Consider the following 21,037-nt stretch of genomic DNA (forward strand, 5'->3'; position numbering starts at 1 on the left):
TAAGATGAGCAACCCAGCAGAGAGCAGTCTCTCAGGACCTTTGACAACGTTTGCAGGTACTTACTTCTACAACCGCTAGATGGGTAAGAGAACTTTGCTCTTGCGATCCCCACGCAAGGGGGAGCTGAGGTAGTATTTTCTTGTCGATCCTCGCCACTGAGTTCACATTCTCGGGCATATTCATCGGCCTTTCGATTGTTCTCTGCTATTTCCATATCTGGGTAAAGTAACGAGAATACTTCCGGTGCATGGTGGTGGATTTCTAACAAGAAAGAGGACCTATTGCCGACCACTTTAAGTAACTACTTTTAGGATCATCAACTCGTCCAATATTATCGTCTTTGCTTTGCTCACTGAGTCGTGAAAGTCACAGCCTTGTTTATATCATTTCTTCGCCTGACTATTTAGTATGTCGTCAAAGTGACCGTACTTGTATAAATTTTGAGTCGAAAGGACCAGGTAAAGCCATGTGTAATTATCACGCTCAATCTTGCAAGCTTCGGAAATCCACTAATCGTCAGGGGAGATCAGTTGACAGGCGCTTCGGAATCGTGAAAGTCACCCAACTTCAGCAGTTTCTTCGCATTGCCTTGACTGATGCAATGATACAAATCAATACCTCCCACTGCCTCCTGAAGGGCCTTCGCACCATTATCCCACCAGCCACAGCCATTTTCAATCGTCTCATATGGGTAGTCGATGCTGAAGAGGACGCGGTCGGCGCCTATTTCGTCCACCACATACTTGAGTGTCGCCGTGGAGAAGTGTCCGCCGGTGGTGATGCAGATATCCTGTTTAAAATAATCATAAACGGTCTTCTTGCACACGAATTTGCCCTTGTCTTCAGCAATGGGCTTGTCGACATCCTGTAACCAGTGGTTTATACGGCAAAAGTCAAACGGAATGTGTTCTCTCAGATGACCAATGATAACCTTCGCTGTGGGAAATCGGCCAAACACACCATTGCTGATCAGTCACAGGGTACGCAGACTCACCTCGTTAGCGAAAGATAGAGGTGGTCCGATCAAGGATGGACGCTGACTGTACAATTTTTCCAGGACCACATCGGCTGGTACTGCAGGGTGGATATAAAGGGAACGTCGAGCTCCGTGAGGACCTTTCAAAAGGCATCGTACTGAGGTTGGTCGTAGAAGAGGTATGTTTCGCCATTCGGCCCGGCATGTTGGAAATCACACAGCAAAACGCCGTGGAAGCCGAGATCCTTGACGCAGCGGCGAAGCTCCTGGCCAGCCTGAACATTATGCATTGACAGGCGGGAAAAAGCTCCCAAGCGGTCTCGGTGCTCCTTGATTTGCTCTGCGATCCAGTTGTTCGTCACAGTCGCTGTCTCCTCCGCCTCGGTCTTGTCCGCAATGCCCTGAATCCCGGGGACAGTCAAGGAGACCACTGTACATCCGATACCATGTTCGTTGGATAATTGGAGACATTCCCCGGTGAGACCATGGATCTGGCGCACGTAGCGCTCACGGTCCCAAGAAGCGATGTACAAGCTGGCGTCACGCTTCGACTTCTCTGCCAGGCCAGAGTGTTCAGAAAAGAACGGTCATATCGCATACTACAGCTGGACGGAGACGATAAGCTTCCGCATTGTATCTCAAAATCGGGGTGATAACCCTGGTGATGGCGAGGAATCACTTTGAGTCCTCGTGCTGGCGCCAGTTGAGTAGAGATCCACGAAGGGAGAGTGGCTCCCAGAAATCGCATGTCATTACTGATCACAAGGCTCACGGGATAGACCCGGACTCAATTCTCCCACTCGACTAGGTCAGCTCTGAACATCAAATGAGTTGAGATGTTTTTATTCAGCTGCGTCCTTGTCGATGACAGCTACTAATGTGCAGACTTACTGCAGATACGCAGCGTGATTCTATGATGGGAAACACGTGAATGAATTATGAGACCTATCAATTGTCTGGTTCACTCCTTCGGGCCAATGTTTGCCGACTAAGGGAAATTAAGTGACAGGACGATCAATGCTAACCAACTTTATTCTCTTGCCACAACCCTAGAAGCTCACGGCCTCAGAACACCAGGCGGGCCCAGCGCTCTTGGAAGTGATGTCTGCTTCGACACGAGGAGCATTTTAATTGTCCATCTGGGCAGTCACCAAAGCCCGCGAAGCGAAGATGAGCTTCAGTCCTGAATTGAATTTAGCTACAGGCACTTAAAATCTTGTGCGGCCATAGAGCTACGCTGACGCGAGGTGTTCGGGGGCGTTGTTCCAGGACTTCTCCACTTGCTAAACATACGCGTGGTCCTCGGAGGGATAAGAATTCCAGAAGAGGTGGCTGGAAATTCTGGCTTGCGGTTCTCCTCTTTCCGGGAGCATCTCTACTTGCGACTTGCAAAGAATGACTCTTTGAAACCATTCTGGGGATGATGTACATGGTTCTTCCATGTCGGTTATTTGCCATCTTCTCCTGAACAACTTGCGGAGAAATAAGCCTTTAACGAGATTGAATCCGGCACTGAAGCCTTACATACTGGAGAATGCTTTGGCTGGTACGAGACATGTACGAATGACTCTAATCAATGCCTGACCGCTATTTGGACAATTGGACTGAGGATGATTGAAGAAGTTTGATCTCAACCGATCATGAACACGGCTATTGTGCAACACCGGGTTGCAGTGTGAGCACCTGCGAGGAAAGCAAAGCGCGGTATAGCTTACCACTGAGCGTCCGAACGCACCTCGAGGACTACCGTGCGCGCTATTTGATCTAAGCTTGCCATTAAGCTGACCCTGGCAGTCTTGCGCAAGTCGTAAAGACAAGCGAACCCTGGTCGGGCCTGGGCACAAATGAGTCTCCTAGATGTCGTAGTGCCGGAGACCTTATCCTTACATGCGAAATTACGTCCTCAAATACCCTTGGTTTCAGAAAAGATCAACCTAGGGAGGAAGGCTCGCTTACAGACGCTTAATTGGGAACTATGCAGATGTTTCTCCAAGTGGCCTTGGCTGCGCTTAACACGGCAAACGCATGTGATGGCATTCAACCACCTCCATCACTTGAGAAGACCTTGGTTGGATGTGCAAGGGAAATAAGGACTCAAAGATAAATACTCAAACATGATTCGAGTGGAACAACAACAGTGGGTCACGCAATTTTGTTGCTCGTGCTTCCCAGCCTGTCATCTTGTCCGGAGTCCCCGCTCGAGTGGCCGGAGTTGGGAAACGTTCAAGCATTCTTTGATGTGTAAGAATGCACTCAAACAGCGCTGCTGAACGCTGGATGTTCCTCTGAGCGTTGATGTAGCCAATGGTCCTTACGACCTGTGGTCCCAGCGTCCCTTGCGTTGAACTCTCCCTTCCCTCCCTTTCCTCCCTTGCTTTAGCTGGGTCTGGAGTCTGACAAATTACGGCATGCAACAAATGAGGGATTGCGAGCTGTATCGTTTCAGGTCTGACACAAAAATTCAGATGATAATGCGGTCAATCAATGTTTGGATACGCGGACCATTTGATATACCTGAGACATCGTAGCTCACAGTGAACTGGCTGATAGAGCTCGATCTCGATCTTTTAAATCAGTAAATGGCAATGCAACCTTGACATTGCATAGGAGCTGAAGCTGGTTTGCTTCGGATGAGCAATAGCACTCATTGTTGGATTGCCCATCTGTTTCGCTCCATTGCCACGATGGGGAACGTGTCGCCCACTCCACACCAGCTGCTCACGGAGTCTGTCATTTTCTGGAGCATTGCGATTGTCCTCTACGTTGGTAGAATGTACGTACATTGAGACGCCTTTGAGGAGACAGTAAAGGACTGATCAGGCGAAGGATATCTCGTGTTATCTCAAATGGATCGGTCAAGCGCTTATACTGTATGCCCCGGTAGGTTTGCGCCAACCCGTGTGACAGCTACTAACAGTAAGTGGTGTAATAGTTGATGACTATGTCATGAGTGCAACATTTGTGGGTGTCCACCGTCTGCTCGTCCTCAATCGGAAACGGCTGACATGTCAATGATTCCATCCTAGTTGATCTATACGAGTCTACTAGTTCTGATCCAAATATCCGCCCGTTATGCGACGAACCTGATGGACCCAGCCGACTACGACAAAGTTCTCGCCAATCCTCAAGAAGTCAAGGACCGGATCATTGGTAGTAAGATCGTCATTGGATTGGAACAGTGCATGCTGTTCTCAACCTGGGGTGTCAAGATCTGCATGTTGACCCTGTTCTGGCGGTTAACTAAGAACCTCCGATTACATCTCTATGTCAAGATCATTGCGGTGTATGTTGCGGTTGGCTTCGTTGTGATTATGGTCACCTATTATGGCGTCTACTGCCGACCATTCTCCCAGTACTGGGCCATGCCTGTCAAGGACCTGCAATGTGCGACCTACCAGAACTACTCCATCACTCAGGCAGTCTTCAACATATCGTCGGATGCAGCCATGCTAGCGGTCCCGGTCCCGCTACTCATTAAAGCACAGATAAAGATGAGAAAAAAGCTGCTGCTTATCTGCATCATGAGCCTCGGTGTATTCACCATTGTGGCGGCCATTCTGAACAAAGTGTTCAATTTCGCCTCCCCTTTGACCACCACCTATCAGATTTGGTACATTCGGGAGGCCAGCACAGCAATCTATGTGGCGAACTTGATGTGCTTATGGCCGCTGCTCCGCAAGCTATTCGGCCTGAAGGCATTCTTATACGGAAGCAGGCAGTACCGACAGCAGGGTGCTCAGGGTGGCAAGGAATCCTCAGGCTCACAGTCGCGACCTTCGTTTTCTCTAAACCGAGTCCTCAAGATCAAAGGGTCCGGATATCGACGGGCTATCAACGAGCTTATGCCGTCCCTCAAACAGGATGGGCGAGAAGCAAGCAAGGAAGCAATCGCCAAACCATCCTCTGAACACCTGGAGAACTCCGCAGAGCTCCAGGGAATAGACTTGGACGAATGGGACGATCAACGAGAATGTATGAAAAAGGGACGTGTGCAAATTGATCTTGAAGCTGGATCGATCAAGGACAACAATACATCGGAATCACGCTCTAGATCGGGTACACCAGGGCGAATAGCCTACCAGGCCGGTGAATGGAGGGTTTAATCCTGAAAATAGAATGAACGAATCTCCAAGCATTGATCCGGCAAACAGTAGATTAACTGAATACATTATTAACTCCGGAATCACCCAGGCTAGGCCAAACGGCTCATTCTGTGATGCCTGTCGCGATCCCTCGAATAGACCATCTGCTGCTAACTAAACCGCAATTACATGACACATGAAAATACACAAAGAGAGAAAGACTGACCTCCTAGTTTACATGAGAACTTCACCCAAATCGCCCTGCAAAACTGATCAACGCCGGCTGGGGAGGCACAGGCATAGTCAAGAACCGAGGTCGCCTCCCATCCTCCAGATCCAACTTGCCGTCATCTTCTACCAAGCTGACTCTGCACAAAGGACACGAGGTATGATATCTCGTCAGCCACGGATCCACACATGCTGAATGGAAAATATGCTCGCAAGGAAGCGGCCGGACGTCCTCATCATCCCTGAGCTGTTCCATGCAAATAGAGCACAGGATCGGATCCGGGGCGTCGCTCTCTGCCCCAAGGGCTTTCTTCCCTCGGTGCAGCGTCCTCCAAATACTGAGCTTTGCAAGCGGGAACTGTTTGTCGATATCGATATCGGCTAGTATTGTCCTTCCCAGGAAATGGAGGCGCCTTGTTTCTCGCTCCCGTCTGTGGATCCGATATCTTATGGTGATAACTGCCCTAATTTGGATTAATCAATTGATCAATACATATGACAACGAGATGACGTCAGACCGACCAGACTAGGAGGAATAGAAACACAACGATCGGAGGCGCAATATATCCCAGAGGAGTTGCAGACGAGGTCGAGGACGAGGACTCGACTGAGTGATCAGTCATCCCAGATGACGAGAGGTATCATTGAAGTGGAACTGGAACTATCTTTACTACCACAGTATGAGAAGCAAAATGCTACGTGAAGGAAATATTGATATCACCCTTTGATCTCCAGACTTTAGGAGTTCCCGGACTATTCAAGCAAGTCAACATCCTCATGGCCAAGAGCCAACCCCGCATCGTGATCCCAAGGACAAGAAAGAAGGTTTCAGCGTCTACATGTACAGAATACGCGAGCCTAGCCACGCTGACCAGCGGAGCGCTCCTCCAACAGCCCTGTCGCACAGAGTGGCGGCTAAGCCACGTTGAGCTCTGGGTTCAGCCGTGTCACCTGTCACGGGAGGCATTACGCACGAATGGGAGTGTTGACTAGTGTCTGAAACCTTTGTTTGTATTTCCGATGGGCTATTATTTGTGGATGGGTCGCTGGCATGTTGGCGATGTATTTATTGTCATTCAGGTATCAAAGGTGGACGATATTGTGTATAATGTCCTGCTCACCTAGGTATGAGCAACACCGATGCTAGACAAAGGTGCCGAACTCCATTTACATCGTCCGGACTTCTTGAACGATCACTTGCCTGAAACAGAGAAATGATGGAATTCTATTTATACTACGGACTGTCCAGCCCGTTTGCCTCAATCCCTGAAAGGCCACACTCAGACGGACCAACCTGCAAAGCAGACAAGAGAAACGTTATAGTAGCGGCTTTCCCAAGACGACTATTGCCAAAACAGAAAAAGAAAGGTGGATAGTAGATACAAAAGGACATATATGAAACGCCAGCGCTATGCAATTAAGAAATTACCCTGCATGTCTTCTCAGTGCTTCGTGCATTTCCACCCGGATATCGAATAGGAGGTCGTCGATCTCTTTCAGGGCAGATAGATTCAGGGTGGTTGATTTGACATCATCAAGTACCCTTCGTAAAGAGGATATTACGCCTTCTTGGCCGACCAAGGTACCTGTCTGGGCGGAATGGGAAATCATGATTTTGTCCTCGGGAGCATGATCATTAACATCAGCGTCTGTCTGAGCGGCGTCGACTTGAGCAGGATCGTCTGTCGGCTCTGGCTCGGCCGCCGACTCTGTTTCGACCAACTCGGTATCACCAGAGCCGCTAGTGCTTGGCTGTACTGATGCGTCAGGTGTAATCGTTTCTGGAAGGTTGCTACCGTGAACAGATGTTTCCTGGGTCAACTCCCGGGTACGAGTCAGATTCTGGTCAGAAATTTCTGCTGCAGGTGTTTCCGTCACAGAATCGCTTGCACTGGCCTCTACCTTTCTAAGAGAAGAGCTTTCCGAAAGAAGCTCTTTGTTCTTGGCCTGTTTCCGGGAGCGCGCAGTACGTGGTGATTGCCTCCGAGAAGGACTTTCTTCCGCGATGGCGGGTGCTGCATGACCTCCTAGACGGGACGATCTCCGTTTTTGAGGTGAAATCTCGGTGTTCCCCGAGACATCAACTGGGTCGTGGCTTGATGCAATATGTTCTTGCGATGTACCTTGCTCCTTTGCCGGTTCCAAGGCTTCCGAAATGACGGCGGCTGGGATACCCCTCTCACCCTTGGACTGACGTTTGCGTCTCTTTGCAACAGACTCAGCGGGCGAAGACTTGAGGTTCTGCGATGATGCAGTGGTCATGGATCTCGAGACACGAGTGCTCATGGATTCTTGGACTTCGACAGCAGATGGTGTCTTCGTCGATGACAGCCTCGAAGATCGACGCCGCTCTCGAGTAGAAGGTGTTTCACCTGCATCAGCTTCCTTAGCGTCCCGTTTCCTTTTTCTTGTTGGTTGTTGTTTAGGAGGTTCTGAAGGTGCTTCGCTTTTAGGCTCCTCGTTCATATTCCCCGCAGACTCCAAGTCTTGTTCTAGTTGAGACGCTACCTGGGTCTCCATATCATCACTGAACGAGTCTGCAATGCAGTCCGGCTTTGTGTGTGTTTCCTCTTGATTCACATTGCCTTCCATGATCTCTTGGCCTATCTTGGGCGCAGACTCGGCGATGTGGACGCTTCCTAAGAACCCCGCCTTGCCATTGTCAAGGGGTTCTGGTACAGACTCTGTTTCCTGACGTCCTATAGGTGTTGCAGGTTCTAAAACGGCAGGCGCATCTGCGATCTGCTGTTTGCCCGTAGAAGAACGAAGACGGCGCTTAAGATGCTTTTCCGATTGACCAGGCTCACCGTGCTTCCCTTTCCCGAGACCAGTATACTCGGATGTGAAATTATTGACCGTCGTCTTCTCTTGAGTCGGAACTGCACGGATATTCTCTTTCTCTGCGTCTGAAGGCATTTGAGGGAGATCTGAAGGGGCTGTTTTATTGCGTGAGTTCGGACTGAGACACCGTATACCTGGAGGCGAGGAGGGGGGATCGATATCCATACGAGAATCCATCACCTCAGCGGCTAGCGATGAGGGAATAGTTGAGCCGACCACCTGCGTCCTGCCTCTGGTGCCAGGGGTAGGGGAAGAGCCGAAGAAGCCATCCTCGTTCTCGACTGCAACTGCTGGAAACGTAGGCGTCCGAGGAGAATGTGTACTCATGGCTGGGTTGCTTAGTTGACGCGCGTGCGGCGGGGTCATAAATCCCAGTTCTCTCGGAGTTTGCACAGGAGGCGAAGACGAACGAATGCTGTCTATTATAGAGAACACGTCGTTGGGCTTGGTACAGTCTTTACTGCCTGTTGTGAAAGGGTCCGACTCAATCCCGACAGTAGATCCGACATGTCTGTCCTTGAAGGGCGGCGCGGGCTGCCGTCTGATGACATCGGGATTTCGACTCAACGGCAAGGCCGTAATCTCTCGTTCATTCGTGACAGGCGACGAATGGAAACTGGGGGAACGAGAATGTTCGAATGTGTCATCTAGGATATACGAAATGCGAGACTTGATTGACATATCTACTGGTTCACGTGAACCCTCTGGTGAGACGGAATTGGTGCGTACGCCGCCCTAAAAACATTAGTTCATAGAACATTTCAGACAGACTGCTGGAGTGCACACCTGTGTATTACCAGCTCGATGCACAGATTGGAGCTCGTGCAGTTTCGCCAGGGCACAAGATATGACCTCAGGATACTTCAGGGTCTCCTGCGATCCAAATGTAGAATTCCAGAATTCTAAGAATCTCTTTGCAATTGATGTATGAGAGGATTCGAGCCCCGCACCGATAATGAATTCGAATCTATGAAGACACGAGGCGTCATGGGGGGAAGAACTTTGCAAAATATTGATGACAGCTGACGACAAAGCACGGCACTAAACCCAAGTTAGTATGCATCTAAAAAAGGCCCCCTTGCTTAGTACACATACAGCTGTAAGAATCCTGCTTTCAACGCCACTCTCGATATTGAGTTTGCGTGCCTCATCTCTGAGCCAAAGCGCAAGGGATCCTTGGAAATTTTCAAGTAATTTCCGTCGAAAAGCCAAGATACCGGAGCCTAAAAAGGATGTCAAAGACTCTATAAAATCCGCGACACCACTGGTCTTCGATGGATCGAATGTTGAGTAAGATTCTTGGAGTGTGCGATCCACCAACTGTACCAATCGATGTGGAAAGAATACGTCTTCTTTGGAACCGCTTGTAATGGCCTCGCCTTCCTTCGTGCCCGAATCACTCTGATGGCAGTATGGGATGGATAGTGACTGGGTGAAGAGTGACGACAGTGGAAGATACGTGTTCCGAGCATCAATTGTCATCATGCATTCAGCTAAAGGTTCCAAAGTCATTGATGCAATGGCCCGGTCCCCTTTCTCGGTTCTCATGACACGTACTAAGGCATCAAGAAGCTGATTCCATGCTGGGAAAACAGTGGAAAACTTGAGCCCTGTAGAGAGGATCTTGACAACATTTTCATAATCACGAATCACGGATCCATCTCGTTCGCGCGCAGATTCAAGCGGGAAAGACCTTAGAGACTCCGCAGCCAGCTGCGCAGTTGAATTCCACACGATTTGAGCAAAGTTTTGGACGCCAAAATCAAAATCGGCATCATTCGGATACAGCCGCGCGCATTGCTGAAGGAGCTCCAGACGGGAGCCTCGGGATATTCTACCTTTGCAAGCAGCCTCAAGCGTACCATCAACCAGACGCGAGTAAGAGGGTGTAGGTTCAGGGACCCCAGTCACGTCACTTATGAATCGGAGAAGATGTAGGATTGGGCTGTCCAGGTTAGTGTTTGCCCGCAAAGGATGATGCGTCGGCGTATTAGCAGCCTGGAAAGTATCATTGGTTGTCTTCAGAAGAAGTTTCTCGGTAAATGGGATGCCTCCTAGAGAAAAGATCATGGTAGTGGACAGGAACCGAAAACGGCCAAAGAAAACATCCATCGAGTCGTCACCAAGAGCGTTTAGCGAGGAAGGACCGGCATTCCAAAGCCGTTGGAGAAGTCCAAGCACGCTGGCAACAGCTTGCATGGATTCTGCGGATGGCGTGATCTCTTTACTTGAGGCATAGGACAAAGCCTGAGACAGGCTGACCCACGCAGCAGCGATATTCGATTTATCCACATCGTCAGCCCAAAGGGAAGTTCTGAAGATGGCTTCGAAGACATTCAGGATAATCGTGATTCTTGACCTCACCCATCTGCAGTCGATGGAAGGCAGCTCCTCAGGTTCGAGTTTCGTGCTCTCGTTGACTTTGTTCTCGGTCCATATCTTGGCTTGTGGGCTCCAAAGTAGGTTGGAAAGAACGTGACAGAATCGATCGTTCAAGTGAGGGAATGAGGCAAATACGTTCGAGGGGCCAGCAACGTACTCTTCCCAGACAATATCGAGGTGTTGGAGCGTTGCAGACGGACGAAATGCATAGTATAATAGGTTGTGGTAGCTGCACAAAGCTAATTGTCCGGGCTGTGATCCATGTCGTTCTTGCTTCTTCCGCTCGAACTGAGACATGATGGGTTTGCTTAGCATTCTCAGCATTGACCGACTTGTCGTGTCGCTGGGGCTGACGACGTAGACAAATCGGTTCCAGCCAAGAATAGCCTGAGCTTTGATGGATGATTCACTGCAGTTGAAGCACCTCTGCAGCATAAGGACCCATTCTTTAAAATGTTCCCATTGGTCGATACTGAGCCTTTTGCTTCTCAAAAGCAAGACAATGATGCTCCAAACCTGGGGCACATGTACGCCACTTTCGACGTTTGCCATCATCCTTGACATTCGCTCGCATATTTCCGATACTAGTTTTCTGCCATTGTCCAAAGGACGATCGAATAAGTCACGAATACTTTTCGACAAATTGGGATTCGGACCGCAAATCATCGAGGTTTGAAAGCCCAAAGAGATGGCTTTAATCCTTGTATCTTTGACGTGATGAAGGAGACCGGATAACAAATGCTCTACCCAGAGGCCTGACTGGGAAACAAAAGTCGACTTGGACTGAGTAAGAAGGCGCTGATAAATGCTTAGACGCTGAAAGACTATTGCATTTCCATTCACGCGGCTGGTAATGTCTTCGAGTACGGTAAGTAGACGGATGATCCGCGCGTTTGTCATGATTTTTGAATGGAAGTTTTGTGTGGACAGTATGGACATATAATGTGTCAAGACCGATTTGGGCGCTTTCGCGCTTTCAAGGGCATTGATGGAGTGCTCCACAAGGAAGACCTTGAATTCGTCTGGGAGGTGCGCAGCTATCTCGATGTTCCATGAGAGCGCAGCGGCTAACTTGAGAGCTTGAATGACAAGATTCGTGCCTAGAGGCACCCCGTCTCCAAGATCTGTGCTAAGATCCCGTTGGATGAACTGGGTAATGAGCCCAAGTTTCTGCCCGATTTCTTGCTCACTAGGAAGCCCTTCGTAAGCCCTCAGGGCCCCAAAGAACTGCATATACGCATCCAGTCTCGAACTTATCGACTCCCCAGCCAATTGTTGTGTGATCGACTCGAGCAGCATGGCGAAGGATTCGGGAGTGCACGGTGCGGCGTCGGTTGTGTCGATCGGAGGATGCGCATTTGTCGTCTTCAGAATCGACTTTGTCGGTTTGCATTCATTCGAAGGGGGCAGCTCCTTGAGTTCTGACTTCAACCTGAGAGCAGAATTTGTAAAGGACGGAGGTTTGATGTACTTGGTCCATGGCGAGAAGTTCACCCGCTTGGATTGTCGAGTAGACGGAGCACCGACGGAACTGTCCGCGGCGAAAGGAGAATCGACGGGAGTTTGTACGACGATAGGAGAATCTTCTGTTCGATCTTTCTCAGATAGTATACGAGAACCTGTCCTAGGTGGAGTGGGCGGACGAGCAGACAGAGGGCCGACAACCTCCACCATATTTCAGGCAGATCGAACGATCAAGGAAATGAGGACAGGGACGGCAAGAGAACAAAAAGCATGGCGATATGGTCAAGCTACAAGACTCAGGCCAAGCTAAACATGCGAATGCCTGCGAAAGGTATTCAGCAGCAGTCCCCAGAGCCTTGATGCCCTTTGCGATCTGTTTTCAGTAGTAGATCGCTCCTAGGGCCGCGCCGAGCCTGGGTGTTAAAGTTGAAAAGACGCGCTCCAAATCTGCGATCGCGACGTGTGGCTGAGGCACGCGTAAAGTGGTGGCTACCAGATTTAGTGCCTAAGGCACTAAGGCAATCAACCCTTCAAGCCTTACCAGATGGTGATGCGAGGGTAGGTGGAGATTATATACGCAGCAGGTCTTAGAGAATTTAAGATGGCTACCTGCCTTCTCGAGACTTCTTTGTCATTATGCCTATACCGAATAAAAGAAAATTTTCGTGGCTAAGTACCTCTTAGATTCAACTTACCACTCCATACGGTAGACTACTATATGTGGGGTTGCGGCTATCCACCATACTACTATTTATTCATTGTTTCAACTAGCCGCATCTCTTTACCCCATTTCTTTGACTCCCTTAGGTGGCCTAAGATACTTATCTCACTTGATTTCCTTTAATTGTTCAGTAGTCCTGATACTCTTGAGTCTGTGATCTCTTGTGAACTGGGGTTGTCATTGGCGGCCGTTATCCTGTTTGGGTCACTCGTACGAGATCAGGCTTGCAGGGGGTTTCCTCGGAGGGCGTACAAAGCTCAGCTCGATTGATCAAGACCCACCAGTCGTCGGCATAGAGTCAAGAGGAACATGATGGCAGGTATGTCTCGATGATCTCATTAGTGAAAAGGTACCCGAATCAACCCACTGATCAATACAGACAAATCGAAAGAGGTGACGGAGCTTTTGAAAACCCTTGAGAATGATCTCAATGACAGATCTCTCACATCACCCCGTAAGTCGTACAAAGCTAGCCATCAGACTGGTCATTCTGACTTAGCGGACTTCCTGGCGCAGAAAAGGCTGAGAGACTCCTTCGTCTAAGAGAATATGGCACAAACCCAAGCAATGCAGGGCCCATCTACTCAGAGTGGGTAAGGGCGGCTCATAACACTGTCTACAATGCGTACGTTCTAACTCTCACAACAGGGTATGAAAATACTGGGTAGATACGGAGTTGAGGGAGAGACGCCAGATGTGCGTCGCGCGGCACTGCGCTGCGTCGCGAACGCCCTTCTACTGGATGACAAAATGCGTCAGATTTTTGTGGACACAGGATATGGAAGCAAATTAGCTGAAATGCTCAAGGTATGACTGTCATCTAACTAAGTTCCCGGGCAAGCTGAGACAGGAATTTGCAGTGTGATAACTCGGAAGATGAGATGGTCATCAGCCGTATACTGTTCATATGTACTTATGACACTACCATGGACTACGAGCAGCTTATCAAGAATCACTCACTGGGTGATAATGTCAATTACGTGAGTCTGCTGACATTCTGGTTGACGCATTTTACTGACAACAACAGCAAATAATTCGGCATGCAAAGCAATTTCCCAAGTCTGGCAAAAAGCCTTTGGCCCAGATAGACGAGCTGGCACTTACTGACACGTTGAAATTGATATTTAACGTCTCAAAGGTCTATCCAGATCTTTCTGCAACCTTCTCCCCTTCGATTCCTTATATCTTCAAGATCATTAGCCGCATTGACATTCCACCTAAACCTCTAGACGGCTTACTGGGATACCTTCTCAACTGCCTGTCAACTCTCGATCTCGAGAATAAGAAGGGAAAGCACTTCGAGAGCAGTCCCATTTTCCCGACGTTCAACCAAAACTGCAATGTTGACAAGCTCATCAACATTCTTGATCAAGCAGTATCTGCATATGACGCCCAGGACCTCGCAACGAAGGCCATCCCACTTCTCCACTCACTTGTGACCATCTACGAAGTGGCACCTGATGGGCCCCGTAAATACATGCAGTGGCTCCTCTTGCCGGAAGACAGTGATAGGAAACAGCCAATTGGCACATCAGATACGCTATCTTCCAAGCTGCTGCGACTGTCAACCACGCCATACCAGAATTTGAAAATCGCGATCTCCGAGCTCATGTTCGTTCTCTCAGGCAAAGACGCAGAGAACCTGACAAAGAACATCGGATACGGATTCGCCGCCGGACTGCTAGCCTCTCGTGGTATTGAGATACCACAATCTGCGAGTGAAGCTTTCGCAACCAATTCGAATGGCTTTGACCCAGAGATTAACCCTATCACTGGCCAACGATGGGATGCCGAGAAACAGGACACGGGCCCGCCAATGTCCAGAGAGGAGAAGGAAAGGGAAGCAGAGAGGTTATTCGTGCTTTTTGAGAGGTAAGACAAAGTTCCTACATCATTGATACCATATGCTAATCCTAATTGCAGAGCCAGGGCTACAGGCGTTTTGAATGTTGAAAACCCAGTCAGACAGGCTGTTGAGAGCGGACGGTTCGAAGAGTTACCTGACTCTGATGAAAGCGATTGATGCAATACCTTTGAGCTATCAGTTTCCATTCACGTTTTGCCATACCAGCCTTTTATTCAATCTATCTAAAATTCATTGTATTATGTCGTACTAAAGCTATATTCCTCACTTCAAGCACAGGTCGCGCTTTGTAATTGCTCCTGCCAATAGTGATGTGATTTAACTGCAGCATCAGAAGCTCCATTTCTCAACTATAATCTGTTTAAACATATCAATTGCATGACCTTCAGGAACCGTCTACTATCATCCACTAACTATCTTCTGCGATAGCTGATGACGTACGGTCTTAGCCTGGTGGGGTTCGCGGCCACCACGCAAAAATCTCCGCCCAAGAAAAAAGATCGCGGGGCACTTATCACCAGAGTAAACTTTTCACATATTTGACACCGATTTACGACCCTTTATCTATACCCCGTCCTCATTACAGTATCTACATCTTGGAAATATATTACAGGAAGCTACAATAGCTACAAAATGTCGAAGCCATTTGACCCGGAGACGGCGGAGAACCTGGAGGATGTAAGTTCATGTTGAGACCTCGTGCACCTAATCAATACGACGATTACTGACGCTAATCATGACTTCAGATGGAGAAGCAGTTCGCGGTGAAGGGTCAGTACCTTTCAGTCGATTGAAACTCCCATCGATACTTACATTTTCCTGGTGTAGCCGTCGAACACTTGATGACATACTGGGCGATTCTCGAGAAGGTCCGCGGTTCGCAGCTCAGATTAACAAAGATGGACGACGATATCTACGAGCACTTCAAGAGGGAATTTCCCGACTTCGATCCTGCGGCACCCATCGACGAGGATAGTATGAAGAGCAAGGAGGGCAAGGAAAAGTGGCGGAAATTTATCAACGAGTACGAGAAGAAGATTAGCGACTACAACTTCGGAACCATACTCAGAGTCAGTCCCGGTGTCGAGTACGATCAAGACACAACCATTTTCGGTAAGTTGCTACTCTGTGCTAATTCTTTTGGCAAGGTGCGAATAGCTACTAACCGTCACTGAAGCTATGCGTATGCAATTTTACGCTATCGAGATTGCCCGGTAAGTCACTGCGCCCCATTTCATATTATACGCGAATAGATTCTGACGAGTCCAGAAACCGGGCCGGTCTAAATGACTGGATCTATGAGAGGGCTCATCCGGAAGAGAAAAAGGCCAGCTCGTAAGACCGACTTGGATTCCTTTGTTCTCTGGTCCTTGTAGGACTGCCAATCGGGAAGAGTAGTCGGCGCCACGAAGTGTCAATGTACTCGAGATTGCCTTGCCAGCGACGTAGCGTCGAAAGAGCTCGTCAGACAGTGCGTCCTTGATTGTTATCGGTCGCTCAAGTTCACCTTCTCGAGATATTACCTTTGTTGAGCAGTCTGAAGGGGCCCCGGAAAAGTCCTTCTACTTGACTCTGCTATCCTTGAGTCATGTTAGAGCGGTAACCTCCTCAAACTTCGCTTCGAGTGGCTGTGAGTTTGTGACTCTCCCAAGCGGCTATCCAGGAAGCGAGAATCCGAATGCCGTTCGCATAACAACGCAATACTGTAGAGAAATGAATATCATTTACTCGATATAACCTTTGACCGCAATTCATGGGATGTCACTTATGTACATAGATTTCTGGATGCATAATCTGATTTGTGTTGTGTGCCAGGTGGCACGTGACCCTTTGTCTATCGCAAGTGAAGAACAATGTTAACGGCCGACCTTCAACTTCCTTTGTTTCTTTGAGCTGAAATGGCTGCCTCAATATTACCGCATCTGGTATCGAAGCAAAGAATGCAAAGAAGAATGAAACGGATCCTCTTAATGCTTCAGATTGAAAGCATGGAGACAGTGAAGCGTTTTGGTTCGTGTTCTTCTTGTCTTATAAATATTTTGCCTACTTTATGTATCATTCTCACAGTAATGGTCTTCTCTCACACTTCTCATCTCATCCGAAATCACTGAGAATCCTGGTCGAGGACGATTTTCGACCAGCCTCTACAAGATGACATTTGCCTTGTCAAGATCACTCCCCAGTCTTAGACGCATATTGCACTGGAGATGGAGTTGGATGTCATTGTTTGGCTTTACCACCAAGAACCATTTGCCCACTTTGAGTCTCGCGACGGCGCTTGCTCTCCTTGCTAGCTCTGTTACGCCTATATTCGCCATCCTTCTGGGAGACATTTTCAACTCGTTCACATCGTTCGGCGGTGGTGATATTAGTGGCGACGACCTACTCCGGAAGGTAGCGAGACACGGCATCGCGCTTTCAGGCTTAGGTATCGCTAGCTGGGTACTCAATGGAGCGTACTTCAGTCTCTTCATTGTTTTTGGGGAGCTACAACTCTCGAACGCTCGAACCAGAATCTTCGAAGAACTGCTGGGGAGGGACCAGGAATGGTTCGAAACACAGAAGGATGGTACAAATGCTTTCTTGTCTTATCTTCAAGCGTAGGTCATTTATCTCTGATGTCTTTTGTGTTATGCTTCGTTTATCTTACCTCCATCATAGCCAGATTGCCGAATTGCAGATAGCAACCTCGCAGCCGTTAGGGCTCATCATGCAATACACCTTCAGAACTATCATCGCGCTGGGACTGGCATTTTATACCTCGTGGAGTCTTGCATCCATTACTCTAGCCGGGATCCCGGTTTTCTCAGGCGTCGTTGCCTTTCTTTCTTCTCGAATCAAGCCAAGAATCGAAGCCCAGCAGGTTGAACTTAACCGTGCCTCGAAAGTCGCCAATAACGCTACGAGTTTGATTGACACGGTCAAATGTCTCAACGGACAGGTGTTTGAGCTTCGCGATTTTGCCCTCAAAATAAATAGTGCTGCAGCTCAATATCTCAAACAAGCACACCTAAACTCCCTACAGATAGCAGTCATACGATTCATGATGTTCGGCATGTTTATTCAGGGGTTTTGGTATGGTACTGCTCTAACGACATCTGGGAAACTCACTGCTGGCGAAGTCCTGAGAACATTCTGGGCCTGCTTGACGGCGGCTCAGTCGATCGAGCTAGTTTTACCGCAAGTAATAGTGATGGAGAAAGGCAAGGTTGCCGCGGTAATGTTAAAGGATCTTCTGAACGACCGAAGAGTGAAAAAGCACCCTGAGGAGTTGAAAGGAGCTTCATACCCCCGATATTGTGATGGTGATATCGAAGTGTGCGATGTAAGTTTTCCCGACTAACAATTACTGCCCAGTTTTCTAACCCTTTTCATCCTTTTTTCTTTTAGCTTTCTTTCACCTACTCTTCTCAGCCCGAAAGGCCCATATTAAATTCAGTCCGCCTCTTCTTTCCTGCAGGTGAGACGACTTTCGTGATTGGAAAAAGCGGATCTGGAAAGAGTACACTCGGACAATTACTTGCACGATTCTATATGCCCACCTCAGGCGAAATACTAATTGATGGCAACGCAATTCAGACTCTCAGCCTCAACTGGATCAGGAACAACATCACACTTGTCGAGCAACGGAGTGTGCTTTTCAACGAGTCCGTTTTGACTAACATTGCCTTCGGCCGTCGGGCACACGAGACAGTGACGAAGGAAGACGTGCGCGAATGCATCGATTTGGCAATGCTCAGGGACACTATTGACAGCTTGCCAAATGGTCTCGACACGTGCGTTGGGCCCGGGGGAAGCTTCTTGAGTGGAGGTCAAAGACAGAGAGTGGCGATTGCACGAGCTAGGCTACGGGACACTCCCATTCTCATCATGGACGAACCCACGAGCGCCCTGGATGGCATAAACCGTATAGCAGTAATGAAAGCGATACGGGAATGGCGCAGAGGGAAGACGACGATCATTATCACACACGATATGTCACACATCATGGACCAGGATTACGTTTACGTCCTCGAGCATGGCTCAGTTGTGCAGTCAGGATACCGGCATGAGCTTGAAAATAGCCCAGCGAAAGAGAAATACTTTCCTTTCAGCGAAAGGCAAATCTCATCGAAAAATACTTCGAAGCCGGAAGTCTCCTACGTCAATGACGAGATGCAGGAGATAGTCGACTTTCCGAATACTATCTGTGCAAGTAACCTTGACTTCCCGAAGCACAAAGAGACACCAGTTCTGTCAAGGAGAACTCCTTCGCCATTTAAGAACGGTCAACTGTCCGACCGCAGAATGGGAGAAATGCAGCTTTCCGCAAGACCGAGTAATGTGGTTAAGGCGACGTCCCAAGCAGAGGAGATCTCAATACCTGACGGAGTTGCTATACCGATGTGTGAACTAAGTATGGCGCAGTCACGCAGATCATTCATCTCCGCTAATCGACTCCGATTACATCGCGCTTCTCTGACCCCCCCTGTTCCTCATGCTGAAGCAATGAATCATTCGCAGTCCATCAAGCGGCCTCAACACGCGAGAGGGAACACTCCACTTTCAGGGCCGCATCGTCTCTCCATAAACCAGATCATGCGGACATTAGTGCCCAGCCTCACCCTGAGACAGCGGTTGCTGCTCCTGCTCGGAGTCATAGCTGCACTGGTGGATGCTACTGCAACACCTGTTTTCTCTTACTGTCTCTCTCAGCTCTTCCAGTCATTCTACGACATAAAAGTTAGCTCCTTGAGATGGGCGCTGGCTGTTCTAGGCGTCGCAGTAATTGACGGGACTGCCTCTTACTTCATGCATTATCTTTTGGAAGCTTCAGGCCAGGCCTGGGTTGATCAGCTTCGCAGGGAGGCATTCAGACGAGTGTTAGACCAGCCTCGGCAGTGGTTCGATGAAGAAGGCAATTCGCCATCCAGGATCACTGCTTGTCTTGATCAAAACGGGGAGGATATGCGGAACCTAGTAGGCCGTTTCGGCGGCTACGTCATGGTAGCTGTGGCAATTACCGTGACCGCAGTCGTTTGGTGTCTAGTCGTCTGCTGGAAGCTCACCCTGGTGGCGCTGTCTTGCGGTCCCGTCATTTATGCCATTACCAGGGGATTTGAAGGAACCAGCGGACTTTGGCAAGGACGGTGCAATGAAGTTACCAGGAATGCATCCGACGTATTAGTCGAGACATTCTCCGAAATACGTACTGTGAGGACCCTAACGCTCGAGCCGTTCTTTCACAGAAAATACTTGATGGCGGCGTCAAAATGCATGAAAATGTGCCTCAAGAGGGCGGCTTGCACTGGGATTTTGTTCGGCCTTGTAGAGTCTACAATAATATTCGTGAGTGGTGAGTAGGCGCCTCCCTCGTTTCGTTGACTCTTCTAAAAGACTATACAGGTTTGATTTTTTACTATGGAGCGCTTCTCGCATCGTCCGGATATACGGTTGAAAATGTGATGACTGTATTCTCGATGCTGTTATTTAGCATCGGATATGCGAGCACGGTACTCTCATGGAGTAAGTCTTGTCCATTCCTTACTCATGCTTAGAAAATCTCGCCTGTACGATTGTTAATCTTCCAAGTTCCGCAAATCAGTGCTTCTCAAGACATGGCTACTCAGCTGCTACGACTGGCCAACCTACCTGTTGGCCAATCCCATGAACATAAGGGTGACAAACGCCCTCTGAAGGCAGCACCGGTGAAAATACGAAGTCTGACCTTTCGATATCCATCGCGGCCCGACGCTCCTACTCTCCGAAACGTGACTCTCGCCATAGCTGAGAATTCTTGCACAGCAATTGTAGGTGGCTCTGGATCAGGAAAGTCAACCATCGCATCCTTGATTCTGTCTCTCTATGAAACACCGCTGTCCAGGCACGAGACGCCGACCATCTCAATCGGGGGTCTGGATATCCGGCGGCTCCACACGCCGTCCCTCCGTTCCCTGATATCGATTGTCTCACAGCAGCCTACGATATTCCCAGGCACCATACATCACAATATCTGTTACGGCTTGAGAGACGAGTCGCCCCTCCGTGAGTTACACAATGTTCGTGCTGCAGCTCAAGCTGCGGGCATCGATGACTTCATCGTGTCACTTCCCGACGGCTATTCGACTACCATTGGGGACGGTGGCGTGGGCCTGTCCGGTGGCCAGGCGCAGAGATTGGTGATTGCACGAGCTCTTGTACGTCGGCCGCAGGTGCTGATCCTGGACGAGGCAACTTCGAGCCTTGATCCAGAGAGTGCAAAGGTGATCCGGCAGACAGTGCAGAGGCTGGTGTCGGCTCGATTAGGCCTTACCGTGATAATCATTACGCATGCCAGAGAAATGATGGAGATTGCGGATAATATCGTCGTCCTTCAACAGGGGTCTATTGTGGAACAGGGCCCTTACGAAGTTCTTGCAAGGCGGCGCGGTGGAAAATTGAAAGCTTTGATAGAGGACAGTGAGGGCGTTGACTCATAGTCCAGCAGCTCACCCTCTCA

The 21,037-nt window shown here is 49.1% G+C and overlaps 6 protein-coding genes across 6 annotated transcripts; 4 read left to right on the forward strand and 2 right to left on the reverse strand.

Moving 5' to 3' along the window:
• Positions 1–527: 527 nt before the first annotated feature.
• Positions 528–1,725, reverse strand: NFIA_107310 (amidohydrolase family protein; the record flags this gene model as incomplete). The annotated part of the gene is made up of 3 exons (XM_001267135.1): positions 528–966; positions 1,137–1,533; positions 1,578–1,725. 3 exons carry the CDS (start codon positions 1,723–1,725, stop codon positions 528–530), a joined length of 984 nt encoding a protein of 327 aa, XP_001267136.1.
• A 1,936-nt stretch (positions 1,726–3,661) lies between these two features.
• On the forward strand, positions 3,662–5,080 carry NFIA_107320 (uncharacterized protein; the record flags this gene model as incomplete). Its single annotated transcript, XM_001267136.1, has 3 exons — positions 3,662–3,750; positions 3,862–3,893; positions 4,026–5,080. 3 exons carry the CDS (start codon positions 3,662–3,664, stop codon positions 5,078–5,080), a joined length of 1,176 nt encoding a protein of 391 aa, XP_001267137.1.
• Positions 5,081–6,712: 1,632 nt separating this feature from the next.
• Positions 6,713–12,184, reverse strand: NFIA_107330 (putative telomere length regulator protein (Rif1); the record flags this gene model as incomplete). Its single annotated transcript, XM_001267137.1, has 3 exons — positions 6,713–8,863; positions 8,915–9,169; positions 9,224–12,184. 3 exons carry the CDS (start codon positions 12,182–12,184, stop codon positions 6,713–6,715), a joined length of 5,367 nt encoding a protein of 1,788 aa, XP_001267138.1.
• An 823-nt stretch (positions 12,185–13,007) lies between these two features.
• NFIA_107340 (synembryn) lies at positions 13,008–14,718 on the forward strand (the record flags this gene model as incomplete). The annotated part of the gene is made up of 7 exons (XM_001267138.1): positions 13,008–13,014; positions 13,075–13,149; positions 13,212–13,288; positions 13,344–13,502; positions 13,556–13,675; positions 13,723–14,567; positions 14,619–14,718. 7 exons carry the CDS (start codon positions 13,008–13,010, stop codon positions 14,716–14,718), a joined length of 1,383 nt encoding a protein of 460 aa, XP_001267139.1.
• Positions 14,719–15,192: 474 nt separating this feature from the next.
• On the forward strand, positions 15,193–15,898 carry NFIA_107350 (polysaccharide biosynthesis domain-containing protein; the record flags this gene model as incomplete). The annotated part of the gene is made up of 5 exons (XM_001267139.1): positions 15,193–15,237; positions 15,306–15,330; positions 15,388–15,672; positions 15,737–15,773; positions 15,829–15,898. The coding sequence occupies 5 exons, from the start codon at positions 15,193–15,195 to the stop codon at positions 15,896–15,898; spliced, it is 462 nt and encodes a 153-aa protein (XP_001267140.1).
• An 878-nt stretch (positions 15,899–16,776) lies between these two features.
• Positions 16,777–21,017, forward strand: NFIA_107360 (ABC transporter ATP-binding protein; the record flags this gene model as incomplete). The annotated part of the gene is made up of 5 exons (XM_001267140.1): positions 16,777–17,159; positions 17,221–17,884; positions 17,950–19,894; positions 19,945–20,064; positions 20,131–21,017. 5 exons carry the CDS (start codon positions 16,777–16,779, stop codon positions 21,015–21,017), a joined length of 3,999 nt encoding a protein of 1,332 aa, XP_001267141.1.
• Between the last annotated feature and the right edge of the window lie 20 nt (positions 21,018–21,037).

The sequence above is a fragment of the Aspergillus fischeri genome, genomic scaffold (assembly GCF_000149645.3).
Source record: "Aspergillus fischeri NRRL 181 1099437636245 genomic scaffold, whole genome shotgun sequence".
Lineage (NCBI taxonomy): Eukaryota > Fungi > Ascomycota > Eurotiomycetes > Eurotiales > Aspergillaceae > Aspergillus > Aspergillus fischeri.